The sequence below is a fragment of the Protobothrops mucrosquamatus genome, unplaced genomic scaffold (assembly GCF_001527695.2).
Source record: "Protobothrops mucrosquamatus isolate PMUCROS unplaced genomic scaffold, P.Mucros_1.0 scaffold778, whole genome shotgun sequence".
Classification (NCBI taxonomy): domain Eukaryota; kingdom Metazoa; phylum Chordata; class Lepidosauria; order Squamata; family Viperidae; genus Protobothrops; species Protobothrops mucrosquamatus.
The window spans coordinates 578834-598559 of record NW_015387046.1 but is presented as its reverse complement, the minus strand read 5'-3'; the positions used below and the strand labels follow the sequence as shown (position 1 = coordinate 598559).

The following is a 19726-nucleotide window of genomic DNA, read 5'->3' as shown; positions in this document are numbered from 1 at the left end:
ACCTTCTTTGCTGGCTTCTGACAAGCAGTCGTTGGGGAAGACGGCCGTGGGGGGTTACAAGTGATCACCATGTGGTGTTCTTGCTTAAGGACCATAGTGATTCATTTAACATCAATGAGAGGGATGCTAGAATTGCCATCGTGTTTTACGACATCGTGCTTTATGACTGTGTGGCTCAGTGATGGCAATTCCAGTCCCAATGGCTGTGGTTAATCAAGAACTGCCTGTAAAAAAATCCTTTTCAGTTTCAAAGGAAGAGTGGCAGAGACTACAGGTAGTCCTCAACATATGACTGTAACAAAACTTGCCCGGTACATATGTCATATTGGTCATAAAAGGGTCAATCTTATAACTTTTTCTGCAGTGGCTGTTAAGCTATTGCCATGGTCATTAAACAAAATCAATGGCTTGCCATGGATACAGTTTTGTTAAAAAAAAAACACACACACAAGCAACTAGTCGTTTTCAGTAAAATTGTTGTAAAATGTGGTTACTTGACTGCAGGAAGCTGCAAACCCGTCTGGCCGAGTGCCCAAAGTTTGGTCACATGACCATGGAGGGAGCCCCACCATCGTAAGTTTGAATCCAGGTCGTGTGTCCTGTGTTTTGAATTGGTTGTAACGTTGACTGGCCGCTAAGGGAACAGTCGTTAAGTTGAGGGCTAATTGTATACGAAGAAAGAGGAGAGAGGCTGGCTTGAAAAATATACATCTAAAGCTTATTTCAGCATCCAGAAATGCAAAAAAATAAAAATAAAATGATATTACTTAGTTTGGTAATGAAACATCTGCAAGAAAACAACCAAGCTCAGAGAGCACCAAGGACTCTACACTTCCCCAATTTAGCAGCTTTTCAGGCACTGAATAGGAAATTTGGGGAGCCACTCCCATATAACTGTGGTTCACTTATTACATTTAAGTAACTGGTGCTAAAAATCAAACACTGGATAGGAGCGCATGAAAACCTGACAGCGTTCCAAAGCAAAGATTGTTAAATTTGCAAATCCCTGCTTCCTGAGGAAATGCTCTGGATAGTTTTTGTGAAAAGCAGTACCAAGGGATGCAGGAACTCTGGGGAATTGGTGAAAATCACACCATCGATCCTCTTGATTCCCTCTACAAATCTAAGAAGCTCATCAAGGCACAAACCTGGATCCAACCTATTATGCCCAGTTATATTTTACTGGACATATTTTTTCTGTTTCTTATACTATTGTAGTAATCCTGGAGATATATGTATCCTACCCTAACAGGAGAAGGCTGTTCTTCTGTATTATGTTTCTGTGATTCACTTTCAATGTCTTGTCGCTTATTCTTCATTCTTTCCCGAAGGTCCCCTGTAGGCCTTTCTGGTGACCTGTACAATGAAGACAGAAAATACAGCTGCTTCTATAGAATGTATTATTTGAGAAAAATAGTTTAGTTATAGCTTTAAGTTCTGTAGTTCAGTTTCATTTCCCAACCTTTCTATTTCTTGTTTATTTAATACAGTTCCTGTCATGTTAATGCATACAAACCGCAACTAATTTTGCCCAAGGGGGAGGGGATTTGTCTGACCATTTTAATAAAGCTAAACTATGATTAACAATGGTAGAGAAAATTCAAAGAAACTGCAAAAATCATCGGGCATATTCTCAAAGACTGTAATTCATTTCCCCAAGGAAAAGGAAAAGTTACACAAATAGACATTTTATTATATCCCACAATTGCTATTTAACCAAATCAGGCAAAACTGTGAACTGAACAAATATGTAAGTTATTAAACCTTAATGTGAACCCGAATCTCAATCTTTTAAACCTTTTAGTTGAATCATTTTCATTAATTTTCCAATAAATATTAAAGATTTTCCCTTCGAACCAATGGCCAATACAAAATGCATAAACAAGGGTATTATTAATTGGACCGTGATAGACTTTACTAAGATTTAGAGCTGGAGCTAATCAAAGGCTAAACTAACTTAATCAATGGGATTTAAAGTAATCAAACTAATAAAGCCAGTTAATGCCAATCAACTCTCTCCAACAGCATCCAATTCCTGACCAGGCTTCACTTCTTTTTTTGGCTATTCTCAAAAATGGTTGAGGGCATGAGAAATATAAATCAATGATTTAAATAAATAAAAAATAATCTGAACTGTTTACATTTATCATTAAAAAATAATTCCACATCTTTCTTACGTTGGTATAAATGTCACCAAGGTAGCATGCTTGTTAAATTAAAGTCTATGGAAACAAAACAATCTGAACATTTAAAAATATTAAGCCAGCCTTTAAAATTAATTTAAACGTAATTAAATAAATTTGTTCTGCCATCTTTTAAAAAGCTTGAAGAACGAGAACTAATCTTAATTCAGAAGGAGAGTTTCCTGCTGCTGAAAAAGATACATAAAGTCTTCTCATATGATACATAAAGTCTTCTCAAAGTGGGCCTTCTATGTCTGTTAATAAATTTTAACATCTAGATAAAGTCAAAATAGGATAGGCTCAAATATTTAAACTGCTTAAAGGTTGGGATTAACTTTCTGAGTTAAGTCCAGAAAAATAATTAGCAATTGGTGCCACATTTTTAAATACTGCAGTGATATGGACACCATTAATGGCAACTAATAAATTACAAAGAATTTGAAAACTACAGTAATCGAAACATGAAATAACAATAACCAAGAGAGGGATAACTATACTGAATGATGAGTACATTCCCATTCATATTAATACTCTGTGCTAAATTCTGATTTATTTAAACATGGTATTAACTTTATTTTAGCCTGATAAAAATGGGTCTGTCTAGTCTGTCAAATCTTGCATCTTAAAAATCTCAGTTTTGAAGTTATAGATGTGAAGAAGCTGACCAGATGGGACTGTTGTAACTCTGTGCTTATGTGGAACTGCCTGGGAGAAGAAAGAACAGCAGTTAGTTAATTCAGCAACAACACAGCAGAGGATGGTGAGAGGCAAAACAAACAGTGGAGTAGCGTTCTTAATGCCACTGTTATCTGTCATAGGTAGCAAGCATGACACAGATAGCAACTATTACTCTCATTATAGTAACTTTGACAATATATTTGCTCTACCTAAGGCTATCCTTGAAGAATATTCGGAAGCTACAACTGGTACAGAATGCAGCGGCATAGACAGTTCTGGAAGCCCTTTGGGTGGTCCATGTGACCTTGCTCCTATATGAGCTACAACAGTTTCAGTTTGCTTCTGGATCCAATTCAAGGTGTTGGTGATCACCTTCAAAGCCCTTTATGGCATGGGTCCAGGGTATCTGGGGAACCGCCTTACTCAGATGGAATCTGTCCTCATTCCAACAGGAAGGGCCTACTTCAGATTCCATTGGCTAAAGAATTTCAGCTGGCGGGGTCCAAAAGAAGAGCCTTTTCTGCTGGGGCCCCCACCATCAGGAATATTCTGTTGAGATGAGGTCTGCCCCCACCCTCCTGGCTTCTACAATAGCCTAAAACCTTGGCTCTGTTGCTTGGCTTGGGGACCCAGCAAGGCTATGTTTGGGGTGGCTGACCAAGCAGAGAAGATCCCCACCGCCAGACCACCCATCATCTTGGTTTTTAACTTTTTTATTCAATTTTTCTAGTTTTGTTTTTAGTACTTTTCATTACATTGTAAGTCACCCAGAATTGCTGTATCGGTTAGATGGGTGGCACAGAAATTTAATAAATAAATATATTCAATCACTGGTTCACATCTAACATTGGTTAGAGGGAATCCTGATCTCATATGACTTCTTCCTAATTTTTGAATTTGCCACACAACAGACTGCCCCATCTGGGAAAGCAATGCAATTACAAGAAGATTTAAGGGCTGCCAAAGACTAGGTAAGTTATCTACTACAAACTCTTAAGATACTGTCATTCACTTCTAACAATCAAAGGAGCTGCCTTCGATTGCACACAATGCTTTGGTATAAAGAGACAATATGTAAGCTCCCTAAAAAGTACAGTATATCAATTAGAATTAAGGCAAAGATTAGAAACAGGTAGTTTTACAGATTTGTTACTTATTTCAACAAGAATGATTTTTTTTCACATATTTGAAATTACAGAATACTGTAAATAATACAGAGAGGTAGTTTTACGTTTAAGTACCTAATGTTTACAAATAATCAGTTGCGCTGAAAAAAACTGGCTTGGGGGATGCCTACAGTAACTAGTCACCTAAATAACCTCGAACAATCGGTATCTTTCTTTTTGTACATCTTTAAATCTGAAGAAGACTGTCAAGTTCAAACCTGAAGGAATACTCAATGTCACCTCACTCTACGCTAACTACTGAAAATTCAGCAGATAACCAGTTTGAAACACATACAGATATAGCTATGCAACAAAGACAAACGGATGAAAATTTGATCCATATCCCAAAATCACAAAGCATCTGCAACTCACATGTGTTTTTCCTACAACTGAGCTTAATTCAACTGTAATAAAAAATTAACAATATGGGTGTTTTTCCACAGATGAAAAGAGAATGCAACATACACCGTATCTATTTTTCCTGAAAGCAGATATTGGCAATCTAAAGACTTCAAATGTTGAACAAATAACAGTCCGTCCCTGGGTTAGGAACATCTGCCTTAAGAAAAACCGCCACATACGAGTGGGTTGCCTATTACAGATGTGTTCTCCTTCCTCAAGCTAATGAACTACTGAAACCACGCAATGCTTTCAGGAAGCTGTGCGCTTTTAATATATAGCCTGTTTTCAGCAGTGCTTGAAAGTATTGCACAACTTCAGAGGTTGATCGGCTTGATGAAGGAGAACACTGTCCACCATTTTTTGTAATAGACCAGTGGTGGCGAACCTATGGCACGGGTGCCAGAGGTGGCACTCAGAGCCCTCTCTGTGGGCACACATGCCGTTGCCCCAGCATCGCCTCCCCCCGTGACCCCCTCCTCTCCAGCAGCCCCCCTGAAGGAGAGTCACCCCTGAGCGTGGCCCACATGGAACAGCGCAGCCAAGGAATGGCAGCCATGCAGCGTACACAAGACTCTGTCCTCACACCCCATCGTGCACAGTTGATGCTGCGGGGCTCGGGCAGAGGGCGTGACTGCCATAGCGCTGTTGGCTGCCTGGACGATCTGCGGCGGGCCCTGGAGGTGGTGAGTGGCCCTGCGGGCAGGCGGGGCAGGGGATGGGGGGAAGAGCAGGGGCGGGGCCAGTTTTTGGGCACTCGGTCTCTAAAAGGTTCGCCATCACTGTAATAGGCAGTTCCTTTGTAAGTATCAGTTCCAACTCACGTACAACTTTCAAGTTAAAGGCAGAGTTAGGAACATAACTTGCTCTTTACCCTGGGACTGCCTATATAGAAATACTCCCAAGGAATCTTCACTCTTATTTATCCCTCAGTGGCACATCCTAGTTTACTACCATCTTCATTTTGTTCCTGTGTGATATTCAAAATATTTGCTCCTAGTTTTAAAAATGTATCAGAATCCTTTTTTCCAACAACAAAAAAATATAGTTAGTTTCGGTTGTTTATTGTGAAAAATTTAACACAAAGGAAGCCAATGTGAAATTTACAAATTCTCCATATTGTTGTAGGAGACAGTATCCCTATCTTACTCTTCAAAGAATATCTATTTTACATTATAGGATGAATTATTAAAATAATGCACATTGATGTTTTTGAATATGAAATATGCTTATTATTTTGATATTCAGATTTAGTTCAACTTGAAACCCCAAGGTAAGACAAATGTTATACTGGAAGAGGGCAAGTACTTCAATGAAGCAGAAAATCCAAGATGGTTAGAAGTTTAAAAATGGATATAAATATTCACTATGTCCAGATATTTAAAGAAGATATATCTTTAGAAAATTAAATAATGGTGCTATTTAATGCTATTGTTTTAGATAAAGATCCTCTTTATAATTTAAATATGAAATTAAAATACTTAGAAATATTAAAATGGATCCCCATCAATTGCTAATTTTATCCTCTCAATAGTAAGTTAGTAAGCAATCATCTTATCTGTGGGAAAGAGTTGCTAAAGGAGCAAATGAGATAATGTTGATAAGGAATGAAAATAATTGGAAACATTGAAGTAGGAAAACTAGGCTATTCTAAACACAAAACACTTCTCAAAACAGTTGGGACAGGTATTTTAAACTTAAAACATTTCAATTTTTTGCACACAGCTAGTCAAGATTACTCTCCCATCATCATATTATTTTTCAGAATAATTGTTCCTATGTAATAGCCAGAAGAACACAACAATTTTGGTCAAGCTCATTGGGAAAGGAGGCAGAAAAGGAAAAAAAGATTGTAATTTTCCTTTACAGGTTCATTCCACTTTTCACAGCCTGTCAAACAGATATATTGGCAGAGTGTGCAGAGCACAATCTCTGCCTCTTTGAATGAAAAGAGACCTGCTTTTTACCCCAGCATGGGTAGCGTCTCAGGTCCAGGTTTTTCTCACTCTTCCTACCTGTCCTGTTTTCAAAGGCCTATTTATTCTCAACTGAACTGAGTCTCCCTTCCCAACAGGAAGAATATAACAGAAAAACGTTACCTAGAGTTATCCCCACACACCGGACCCTCAAACGAGTATATTAAAAAAAATAAAAATAAAAGGGAAGTGCATATCCTTAGGAAATTAAGATACAGATGAAAACAAAATGTTAAATACACATTTTACTTAACAGTTAAGTTAGTTACATATAGCTTAATGCGGTCCACACACACAAACATGAATCTATAATTACCCAATTATATAATTTCATGGATAATACATTTTATTTTGATACTAAAGAAAAGTTTCTTATTTATTCTATTTATATCTGGTCCAAATGCTATGTGCCCTTGGAATGGTTTACAGACAAACAAAAACAAACTACATGTAAGAGCCAAAACAATAAAAATGCTGTTATAAATATTAAAAACCAGTTTTAATACAAAAATATTAATAAAAAATAAGGGCTGCTGAAAAAGGTCTTAGCCAGGCGTTCCTGAATAATTTTCCCATCTGGAGTATTGTCTTATAATAAAATGTTTAGATATATAGTTGTGTATGTATAGTGTTTGTTTCTGCCAGTATATATATACACACACGTACACTCATGTCTATATAATATATATTAATAATGTAACATTTAATATACATGGTTGTTTAATTAACAGGATTAACATTTGATTTTCCCAAACACTTTGAGAGAAATTATTTCTTTTTAGATTTTATTAGATTAAAATTCTTATCATCTCTATTAACTTTATGGACAGAAGATAAAGTTGAAGTCTCAATAACTGGAGGGCCACAAGATTCCCATCCCTAGTCTACTTTCTACATTCATTTTATATCCATAAATAACAGGGCTATAGAACTTTTCCTGTGCTCCCAATCTATATTGTAAACAAGGGAAAGAAAACAGGACAGAAATCACACTGGGAGGAGGCTAAAGCAATTCCCAAGTCCTCTCCCAAACATTTAATGATTATTTAACATTTCAGATTTAATGATTATTTAAAGAGCCCAAGAGAGTTACATGCTTGCAGAGAGAAAAAAAATCAGAAATCCATTGATTTCAAAATCTTGCCTTTCTCCAATCTAGAAAACTTACTTCTTCGTGAAATGCATTAATTGCCATATGGCAAAAAATATGTGTACTCAGAAGAACTGTGGATATATTACATGGGATTTATTTTAAATCATTTCTTCCTCACAGTCTTCAACAATTTCGTTTACTGATCTGAACTGCTTTATTTTAAAATCAATTCATCGTGATCAATCTACAATCTAGCCTTTATAGCACAAATTCCAAAAGTATAACTGAGGATTCATATTTCTACAGTATCTATTTAACATATACTATGCAATAAGAACAGTGACTAGTACTGAATATTTTTATTAACTATTCCATGAGCAAGTATAAAATCATAACATATTATTTATTTGTGATTATACACAATCATACATAATTATATATTATACATGTTTTCTTTTTGTTGTTGTATTTTTGCACTTTTAAAGAGCACTTTTTATGTGTCTTTTTTCTTTGACAATGTATGCATTTTTGTCTTTATACTTTTAGTCATTATTTTAAAAAGCAATAAAACAGTAAATTAAAAATATATGTAAAATCAAGCTTGCTTCTTGAATTAAGTGTGCAATCTCAGTGATTTTTCAGAAAGATTGTGCGATAAATTGTGTGCAATTTAGATGACAGATTAATGTCTATTCACCAAGTTTAATGTCACATTCCTGTTGTAAACATTTGCTTCCTGTTTTTGCTCCCATTCTGTCCAACACTTATCTGCTGGAGTGCCCTTCCTCTTTTCTTGATCTCCTTCTGAGGTGATTTTGATTTCCCCACCACTGAGGAACTATTCTAATTTAACTAACTAGAGCAGGGGTAGGCACCCTTGGCTCTTTTATGACTCGTGGACTTCAACTCCCAGAATTCCTGAGCCAGCATGGCTCAGCTTGGAAACCTCTCCCTTTCCCCTCAGCATGGCTGGCTCAGGAATTCTGGGACTTGAAGTCCACGAGTCATAAAAGAGCCAAGGTTGCCTACCCCTGGCCTAGAGACTTAATTGAAGAGCCTAACTTCAAAAAACAATCTTTACTTGTTCTTTTCTTTTTTAACTCATGTGCTCTTTTACTTTTGAGGGAAAAGTAGTTATTATCTGAGCATATATCCCGTCTTACTGATTTGAAGCCCTACCTCAGCCATCTTACATCTGTGGCATGCAAGGCCTAAATTCTCCTTTAATATGGTTTGCTATTTACCCTGTAGCACCATCATACTTCTCTGAAACTAAAGAAAGAATCATTGTCACTTTCTCTGCAATAATGATAAACCTTATTGGCTCATTTGACAACGATAATTTGCTATAAATAGTGGTTCCTAATATATTGATAAAATACCCATATAATGATTGTTTGCTGGTTAATACACTTTGTAATCTAAATGAATTTAAAGCATAATTTATAAAACAGAAGTTCACAACTGTAATTCCATGTTCCAATGAAAATCAGAAATAAAATGTTTTAACACTCCACACGATAATTGAAGCTCCTTTCCTGTTTTTTTAAACTAAAGATAATTCCTTAAAGAAGCATGAGCCATACGTAGCATTTCTCAGCAAAAACTGGCAGTGCAATCCCACACATTTCAGAAATAAGCCCCTTGAATGCAATGTGACTTATTGGCAGATCATTTGTTTATAGGATTGCAGTGTAGCTCTTTTATAAACTACTTTTCCATACCTCAAAATCTGTTTTCCAATCCCTCTTCCCATGAATAAATTTAGGAAGTGCATGGAAAAGTATAGGAGACAGCAAAAATTAGCTATTGTTCCGTCTCACACGATGCAAATCTGTTAGTGGAAGGCATTAATTGGATTCCAAGCTGCCTACCGTACATTTTAGCTAAACAAAAGACGACCTACTGTGAATACACATAAGACCAAAGCTCTTTGTGGGTTACTAATGAAAATAAACTTCTCATGTATATCATTTTTGTTTTATACTGACAACTAGAAAAATAATTTCGTCATAAAAGTGTGAAAGCATAGTTATTTACTGATCACACTGCCAGGTGTAAAATTTTATGAAGAGAGATTGAGACGTTTGGTGTTGCCTTCATAATCTACTAGAGAAAATTTGAGCATAACAGAACTGCAATAATTTCATTTTTACTTCTGATTATCATTGGTAAATTTATTAAAGCAGAAATTAACTTGTAACAAAAACATTTTGATTTTCAGAATCTATACTCAAAAAGTCAGGGCATGTCAATATTTCCAGAATAACCATGTTCTTTATAAGCCACATCATTGCACTGTATATCTTTTTTTAAGATGACAAGAGAACAGCTTGAAAAAGCATTTGAATATGAAGCTGAGTTCTTCATTTACCTTCGGTAACTGCTGCTAAAGCCTTTACCTCGTGGTGAAGGGCCATGTATGAATCTACATGTGTTCCCATAGAGGCAGTTGCCAGTCTTCAGCCAGTTACGGCACTGTGTCTAAGAGACAGACATTACTGGGTGAATTTCAAACTAATGTTGGAATATTGCTTCATGAAAAGTCACAGAACACATAATTCCACATAATTCCACATATCGACATTCTAACTTAACAATTTAGAGCAAAGTCTGACAGTGCTCATCATCAGATGTTGGATAACAGAAGTCATTTCAAGGTATATTGACATGAGTTAAGATCTCTTCTCACCTATAAATAAAATATAAGTTGTTTTATGACCATGAGCAAGACATGCATCACCAAAAATGTGATGCGTGCCTTCAAATGTTGGATTTTGTCCTGTTTTTTCCTAACCTCTAGCTAGACAATTCATCCATCCATATGCCTCATTCTGCAGAATATGGCTGGATTTAGACCTAGAGAATCAGAGTTGGAAATGGATAATATCCAAATGCAGCATTCTAAGCCAGACTGAACAAGTTAAACATGGTGCACTGCATCAAAGAAAGGTATCCTGACGGCTTCAGATATTAAAAGAAACCCATTACATAGAGGCACAACAACAACAACAGAAACAAGCTAACACAGTCACTGCCTCAAGAGGGGAATTTTTTTCCCCAAATCAAATGTTTAGACTATGAACACTAATTTATTAAAACAGGAACAAGTACTAGACAAAGATGTTCCTCCTCATCTCATCCCATTTGAAACAATGCAAGAGTTCATAATATATCAGTCTAAGATAAGAAAGCCTTTGTTTATTGCATTCTCATTAAACCAATACGGTGACTTACTCCATTAGGAAAAAAAAGAGAGAGAAAAGCATCCCCTGCCATAATCTCTGGCTTATGAGAGTGTCACATTAAGAACAAAGAATACTTTTTGACTCACCTCTGCAGAACTTCCAGTGCTGGGTCCAAGTCTTTCAAACACACTAGGTCTTCTCGATGTGCTATCAGATATGGTCTTGGTATTTTCCACTGTGACCTTCCTTCTAATTTTTGACATTTTGTACTACTTCAACCAAAAAAAAAAGCAACACTGTAAAATTCTCAAGTTGAACCATGCAAGTGAACTCATAGGGGAAAAAAAATAGTTACGCTATTAATCGTCAGAAATTTCTGTAGAAATTAATCAAGTAGCAAATGCAGAAGTTTATTTCAAAGGAATTACTTTAATTTAATTCATTCATTAGTAAACATTCCCAGATTAGGAATCCATCTCAATACCTTCTCTTAGCTACCTTAACCATCTCTGGTTATTATCTGAAATAATATATCCACGAGGTCCTAAAAACAAATGGGGAAGGGGAGGGTCCTGTAAAAAAAATGCTTTATTTGCAGTAGAAAATAGAAGTACTACAACCCCCCCCCCCCAAATATCCTTATAAATGGCATACAGTGTTGGATTGTAATCAATTCAATAGTTACACGACTTGAAGATAGCTCACTTAGGGAAAGGCAGCCCATGCAAACAATCATTTTCTTTCTCCTTTTTCTTCTCTAACTCATTGTCCTGTCCCCAAAATTTTTCATGACAGATAATGAGGACAATATTGGGCACATTGTACAAGATTTCAGTGACATGTATTATGTTTAGGTGTGCGTCATGTATGTGTTTCACTTTGAGAGTGGACAACTAAATTTCATTTTTGATGTGTGCCGTTGTGCCCACAGTAAAAAAAAATGATAATAAAGGTTATCTTATCTTATCTACATGTACATAGGATGAATAAACTGTTCTAAATCTAGCAAAAATGAGGCATTTCTCCAAGTTCTCTTGTTTTGAGCAATTCCACCATTATTGAATGTCCTTCACTCTCTGGGTTTTTACAAGAGGCAAAGAAAAGAGGAGGGGGGAAGAATAGTGCAAACTGCTTTCCTCTTGAGTAGTCATTATAACCCCATGTTCTTTAAAACTTCAATGAATTTTTGAATTATAATATAAATCAACCTCAACTGGAAATCAGAGCTACTATGCTGTTGAAATAAACTAGGAAATTTCTTTAAGTTAAGTTTTAAAGTATGTGATCATTCTAGCAACATGTTACAGGGTAAATACAAAGAATCACTGCTAAATCTCAGCCCAAAGAATAAATGACAAATCCAGTAAAAAATATGTTCAGGTATATTCTATAAACATTGTGTGAAAGCTATCTAAAAGCCTAATATGTGCTGAACCATTTTTGTTTTAAGCTGTGTGTTTATTTTATATTATTATTAAAGGTGAGCAGCATTTCTCATTCAAGGAATTACCTTGATCAGTAGCCAAAGTAAGGCTCTAATTCTGTTGCCTGCAAAGTGTTGGACTATAAGAACTTTAGCCAAACATGATACACAGCAATTAGGCATTTTAGGAACTGTTATTCAATATGCCTAAAGGCATGAAAGGGAGAAGCGCTGAGCTACAAAATTAAGAGATCTGAAAGATGTCCAAAACTCTAAACTATTTTAAATTGTGATCATACTTTAGGTAATCCCTAAAATTAACTAGTTTTAAAAAGATATTTAGATTTATCTTGCCTTACTTTGCATATGATATGATTTGAAAAATCAAATTAGAGAACCTGTACATTTTTGCAAATCATATGCCTCAATTTGAAGGTATTTCTAACATGTGCAGAATAAATAAATATACACCAATACACACCTTGAAGGAAAAGAATATTTCATTATCACAATAACCATTTGACTTAATTACTGTAATATATAACAAATGGAATTAGTACAAAATTTAGTTATAATGTAAACTAGATTTTCTATCTTAAAATTTTGTCATATTGCAATAAACAGAGATTGAGGCCCAATTCAATACAACACTTTAGAAACAAGTACATCTCTTATTCTATTCTGAAGCCCCTAAAGATTTTTGGGTAAAAAGGGGTACAGCAGGAAAGAGATGACATTATATCTACACAGGTCCTCACCATATATAATTTAATTCTATTATTTTCAAGTGTCTTTGTGTAGAGGAGAAAAGGGAAAAAATTGAACTGTGCTTTACTTGGTCACATTTTGTACCATGACTGAGGCAAAGGCCCAAATAAATTAGAAAGATTTTAAGAGAGCTTACTTCAAAAGTTATATAACCCACCCACCCTGCCCCCAAGGATTGAACTTATTTTCAAAATACAAGCAAAATATCCAACATTCAAGGGGCATATCACACTGGCCATACTCAGATGTTTATCACTTGGCTTATTTATGAGACGTGCAAACTGCAGATACTTTGCATATACAGTATTAGTGTAAAAAGAAGTAGCATGACTATTTAGAAGTTTAAAGCTATCTCACTCAAAGTAATACACATTTTCATAGGTTCATGGAAATTTCATCCCACTGTTTATACTAAAAAGTATTACAGGCAGCCCTCAAGTTATGACCATTCATTCAGTGACCATTTGAAATTATGGTGGCACTGAACAAAAGGATTTATGACAGTCCCTGAAGTTATGGCAGTTGCAGTGGCTACATGATCAAAAATTGGGCATTTGGTAGCCCATTTATGACATCATTTCAACTCCCTTCATATATGCCCTTTTGGCCCCCCGCAGTTCATGTTCCCTGCAACCTTAGCTGATCTTTGCAGTCTTCTTGCTCCCGCTGCTGATCAAGATTGTCTGGCCTGGCAGTTGCTGGCCACATGAGGTTTTTTTTCCTGAGGTTGCACACAGTGGTTTCCTAGCAAGACTTAAGGAAGATGATCTTAAGATGATCAGCAGTTGCCTTGCAAAGGGTCAGGCTGGGCATAACTCATCAGCAACAAGAGCAAGAAGATACTGAATGTCAACTGGAGTGGTGGAAAGCAGGATGGCAGGGGCTTCAGAATGCAGGGGGGCTAGGGCAACTGCAGCTGGGACTGGGCTGGGGTGGCTGAGGTTTCCCGGGAAGCTGGGTGCCCTGTTGCTAGGGCTTCCTGGGACGGCTGCAGCATTATGACATACTGTTGAGGCTTTCTGGGACAACTGCAGCTTTGCACTGCATTACTGGGACTTCCTGGTATGGCTGCAGCTTCACACACACTGCTGCGTCAGGCTGGGGCAGCAGTGTGCTGTGGTTCAGGGGCTTCTTGTAGCCCCAGAGCCGCGACACACTAAGAAGCCCCTGAACCGCATCATGACACGCAACATCAGAATGGCATGATCTTAGGGCTGCTTGCCACCAAGGCAGAATGCAGGGTGGCCAAAAGGACACAGATGGGGAGGGGGACAATTGGTGGGAATTGAAGGGGAGGCAGTCCTTTTTACCTTGGAAGAACTGAGGTATGAGTAACGATGAGGAATGTCAGGATTGCTGTCACTGTGTAATATAGTCATGTGAAAGCATGCTTTACCATCGCGTCACTTAGCAATGGAAATTCCACTTTCAATTACCATCGTAACTAGAGAAATTTACATGAGACCCTAGGACAGGGGTGTCAAACTGCCGGCCTGCAGGCCGGACGTGTCATCGGGAAACCACGCCCACCCAATTGCCAGCAAAAAAGCTCCAATACGTTGCGCGACATCATGTGACGTCGCGAGTTTGACATGCCTGCCCTAGGAGTTAAGAATGTAATTTGGAGGTAAACTGAAGCATTTACCCTTATTTAGCAAGCATGTGATTTATCAAAGAACTGGTAAGACGTTCTTCTTATGAAAGTTAAAATATGAACTACTATATTGCTTCCTATTGATCAATGTATGAATATGCATGATTCAGCAGCATTTCCCTCCAAGGGTTTTGGAGTATAACTTGAATAATTATTTGATTTTCCCATGATGGCGATTGCAGGCAATCATGGGTTCATAGCAAACTGGACAATGGAAAAAGTATTTAAGAGGAAGCAGCACTATTCTTTGACAATTTTTCAAGAAATGCAACAGGATTATCAAACTATTCATATGTTCAAAAATCATTAGCTTATGAATAAAAGAATTGTCCTCAATGACATCAGAGTGAAGAATTAATTGGATACTTAATATATGATTATTATATTCAGAAATAATACTGGAACAATAGAAGAGAGAGGCAACTAACTTAACATCTTAGCTGGATGCTTAAGATGAATTTCAGTAAACAATTCTATCCCTATTTCTTGCCTTCCACAATTACTTTCACCTCAATAAGCAAGACTATTCAGACAAATACAAATTTTATCTATGTAAAACACTAAAGCCTGCCTATTAGCAGCACTGCAAAATCAGACATTCTTCTTCTCCCTTAAATTCTTAGTGATCTGCTGCATGTCTGCTTTAAATTTAGTAAACAATATTAAACACATATACCAATTTCATGAATTGCATAATAACTAAAAAAGTCTAATAAACTAAATTAATTCCACTGAAATATTTGATTAGGTAAGTATAATACAAAATAGAACTATCAGTTTTATTTACAACTACCTCTATAAAAAGTTACTATTTTACAATATACTATGGTAATAATGCTTGCTTTCTTAGGTTTATATTTAAGCAAAAAGCATAGAAATAGCGATACGCATTTGCTAGTCACCCAAAGAAAAATTAGAACCTTGGCTAGCGCACACATATTCTTGCTGTTCAATTTGAGTTAAATTGTTTTCATTTTTCTGAAGGTGTTACTTATGCATCCAACAGGATTATATAATTTACATATTCCTATTACACATTTGTGTATCATTTACATAAATCCTGATACATTTTTAAAGATGAGTATTTTTTGTATAAGAACTAAAGTCTTTTGGACAGCTCAGAGATGGAGAATTAAAAAGCACAATAATATTTGGTCATGTAATTAGCACCTGTCAGGAACATCTCACATCTTAATCCACATATATCTCATATCATGGCCAGTTACAAAGACAGCTGCATGAACCCAAGAGGGAAAAAATATATATAGCTACCCTAATGAACTCCTGTCAGATACAGCCCACATGCACCCCAAAATACAACTTACATCACAAATTTGGGTCTCTGCACACCCTTAAAAGTCATACAATTTCTCATATACACTCTTGTGCTTTGTTTATCCAGTAGGTGAGTTTTTCTTAGAATCTTTCCAAACACAGCAATTGACTTAATTGTCCTGAGTTACATATGAATAGAAATAGTTCAAATATTTGCCACACAAAGAAATAATTGGTACTATTTCTTGCTTGCTGATATTTTTATTCTGATGATTGAATATATGTAACAAACTTGATCATGGAGAGGATGCAATCATTTTCTTCTACTTAGAAGGCCTATTTCATCAAAAACATTGCCTACAAATTTTGAAATTAGAACAAAAGGTTAAGGCTATTCCTTTAAAAGACACTCTTTTGGGGTTAAACATAAAAAATGTAAAACTATGAGATATAATTTTCCTAATGCACTGGAAAGAATCCTCTTTGGCGTCCTTAAAAATAGCCATATAAATTATTCAGGATTTACATCTCCCATTCTACTTTCAAAACACAAATAAAGTTTTGTATTTTTATTTGTAACTAGGACTTACATGATTCAAAAAGCATGCTTTTTAAGTTGAGGAGAGTAAGTAAAAATTAACTGCTCCAAATTCAAAAGGTAGCAGTTAGCTAAATCTGTACTATCCTGCTTTGTAAGAACAAGTTCACATGAAACTACATGAATCTAATTATTATTCTAGTTTTGTATTGGCCCAAAATCAGATTTTATTTCTGTATATATATTTTACATAGAATAATCTATGCTAATAAAGTAACTGAATTATCTTGATTTAAAAATTGATTAGCTACATATATATCCCTAAATATATATATATATTTATCTGAAACAGAATTTGGATATCATGTGAATGCAGGTTAACGAACATTCTTTTTAATTAACCATTAAGCCTGATATACTTAACCATTAAGCCTTTATACTATGAATATAACCAAATACATATCAGCATCATTAATTTTTAAGAATTCAGCTACTCATATTTTCTCCACTTTCCAACAACATAATCACTATCACTCCTATATCGTATGCTTGAAACTGAAAACTATAACTGCTTTAAAGGATGCATTTTCATACTATCGACCATAAATGATATTAGTTTTCAAGCATCCTTTTCATGTAGCAAAGAATACTACTAAATACTCTCAACTTGCCTACAATACTATCAAAACGTGAACTATGGTAAATAGTTGTATTTCAGGCAGTGTGCTAATTTTATATTTTAGGAATCTTCAGAATTCATAGAAACTCTGTTCAAAAATCAGTATTCTTCACCCTCCTATTGAGGAGTTCCGTCTCAGAAGTGACACAGATGCCACAATCCCCATATGTTTCAACAGTTAAACTACGTACATTATCAGGTCAAGCTATATATTTAAAGTTAAACTTGACAGTCTGCACTTCATTCATAGCAACGAAGCAGACAGGAACACAGACTAAATGCTTTTCGTTGTAATATTCTGTAGATAGTGAATTTTTCTTTTAACATGCTTAGACAGATATTCAGTAATAACAACTTTGTTATTATTCCAACCTAAATACTGCAGCAAATAACTGAAACCTGATTATTACAAAACACCATTTGTAATAATACAATAACGGTATTTAATTATTGTAGTAATTATAATACAAGCCCAAAATACTTTTTTCAAAATAAATCACAACCTTAAAAACAAAAATCAATAGGCTAAAACATGGTTGACTTTGTAAGGGAAGTGGCACAAAATAGAGCAAAGTCAGTGGCAAAAACACACTGGTTAAAAGCACGCCTACGCTGTATGGTTGACGAATATGGTCAACTGGTTTAATTTGCAATCCATGCAATTATTTGAAAGAAAATCTCATTTAGTGAAGCAAAGCTTACATGCGCAAGAATAAACTATAACCCTACAATTTTTTGCAATCTTTGTAGAAATGTTCTTCCAAGGAGCCATAAATTAATCGGAACTGAATAAATGGCTCTAATAAGAGTGAACAGTATCTCATTTTCTGCATAAACATGCCAGATTCCACCCAGTCTTTCTAAATTAGGAACATCACAACTGTATAAACAAGAAGAAATGATGGCTGGTAAAATTAAAAACAGTCCAGTGACATCACTTTCCAGAACATTTGAAACTGAGAAATATCTCCCACTGAAATCAGCTGTGCTCCCTTCCAAATTCAGTAAGCTAAAAGTGCAAACTTTTAATGATCTGATATCCTTTATAACAAATTTACACAAAAATGTACATCAAATAATATGAAAATAATGTACAGGTTTTTTTTTTTTTTTTTTTTTAAAAGCTATGTTCTTCATACCTAATTCTCAGATCCCAATCACACTTCCAACCTAACCAATACGAACGATGGCCTTGACCGTTAACCTAAGGCAGTGGTTCTCAACCTGTGGGTCGAGACCCCATTTGGGGTCGATCGACCATTTCATGGGGGTCGCCAAGCAAGGCTGTCCGCCATTTTTTTTGTCCGCCATTTTTTCCCCCTTTTCCGGCGGGTGCCTTACCTCCCTTGGGCTGGGCCAGCTGGTGGTCGGCCTGCTCCGTCTCTGCCGCTTGCCAGCTACGCCTCGGCCAGCGCAGGGGGCGGAACCACGCATGCGCGGCGCTCCCGGGCAGAGAAAGTCCTTGACTTATGACCGGTTGGGTAGTCCTCGACTTACGACCAGTTTAGTCCTCGACTTACGACCGGTTTAGTCCTCGACTTACGACCGGTTGGGGTCGCGGCATTAAAAAGGTTGAGAACCACTGACCTAAGGTATCCCTTCATATTTTTTAAAACAAACGATTCAGAAATATATTGGAAAAAACAGCTTTAACTAAAAAAAAAAAAAAAAAAAAAGAGGCTGCCAGATCCGAATTATTCCGGCCCAATTTGTATTCCGCCTTTCACTTGCACCCAAGGGATGCAAAATCAGAAACGACCTCATCCAAAAACATCTGACCCGCCTCTCGCAGCAGGCACCGTGAGATTTAGGACGGAACCACTTTGCAAGGAGTTTTTTTAATCGCAGGAAAAGGAAGGGGGGGGGGGATAAAAAAAAAGAAGCAAAGCTGCAGCGCGTGCTCCCAAGATAATTCAGTCTTAATAAGGGCAAAACTAAAAGGGGAGAGCTTCCCCCCCCCTCCCATCCTAGCATTTCTCTCCCACACAATCCCAGGTGAGGAGGAGGAGGAGGATATCGCGGAGATGTTAACTCTTCCCCCTCTGCCACGGGGTTTACCTCCTGAGGCGCGGACTGGCGGAGCAAAGCCACCCCGCTGCCCTTTTCCTTCCCCCTTCCCGGGCGCCGCGACTCACCTGCTCTCTGCGCACCCGGCCTACTCCTCCCCGCCGTCGCTTCCGCCGCCGCCGCCGCCCTGGGCGGAGAGGGGGGGAGAGGGCAAGGGGGGAGTCCGTCCTCCCGGGCCTAAACGTCGAGCCACACAGAGAGGAAAAGGAGGAGCGCGACTCGCTCCGAGAGCGGAGACCATCCGACGGCGGCCGCCCGCTACTCCTGTTCGCCGCAGAGGCCAACCGGAGGGGCGGGGGGGGGCAGGGAGAAGAGCCGGCCCAAACTGCGGCGCCTGCGCCTGCGCGACCGACTCTCTCTTCCTCTTCTACTTCCGGTCCATGGCGAAGCGCCGGAAGCTGCGGCGGAGGCTTCTGACGTACCGAGACAATCAATAAAGGAGAATGTTTGTAGCTTCAGGGTTGACGTGAATTGCCTTTAGCGCTCTCCGAGCTGGCTTGTTTTCGTGCAGACGTTTCAATATCCAAGCTAGTTAACGTCGTTATGATTAGCACTGATGATGTTACCTAGTTTGGGTAAGGAAACGTCTGCAAGAAAACAAGCCAGCTCAGAGAGCGTCAAGGAACCCTCTCAGTACAA

At 37.3% G+C, this 19726-nt stretch overlaps 1 protein-coding gene across 1 annotated transcript in view; it reads right to left on the bottom strand.

Moving 5' to 3' along the window:
* The window catches only part of ZC3H13 (zinc finger CCCH-type containing 13), a 47133-nt gene extending 27944 nt beyond the window's left edge, over nt 1-19189 (bottom strand). The window contains exons 1-4 of the mRNA XM_029284631.1: nt 19156-19189; nt 10830-10955; nt 9870-9979; nt 1245-1356 (exon numbers count right to left, since the gene is read on the bottom strand). Of these exons, the coding sequence (XP_029140464.1) occupies nt 1245-1356; nt 9870-9979; nt 10830-10946 (339 nt within the window). The 5' untranslated portion in view covers nt 10947-10955; nt 19156-19189. The remainder of the gene's footprint in view (nt 1-1244; nt 1357-9869; nt 9980-10829; nt 10956-19155) is intronic.
* Nucleotides 19190-19726: the final 537 nt, after the last annotated feature.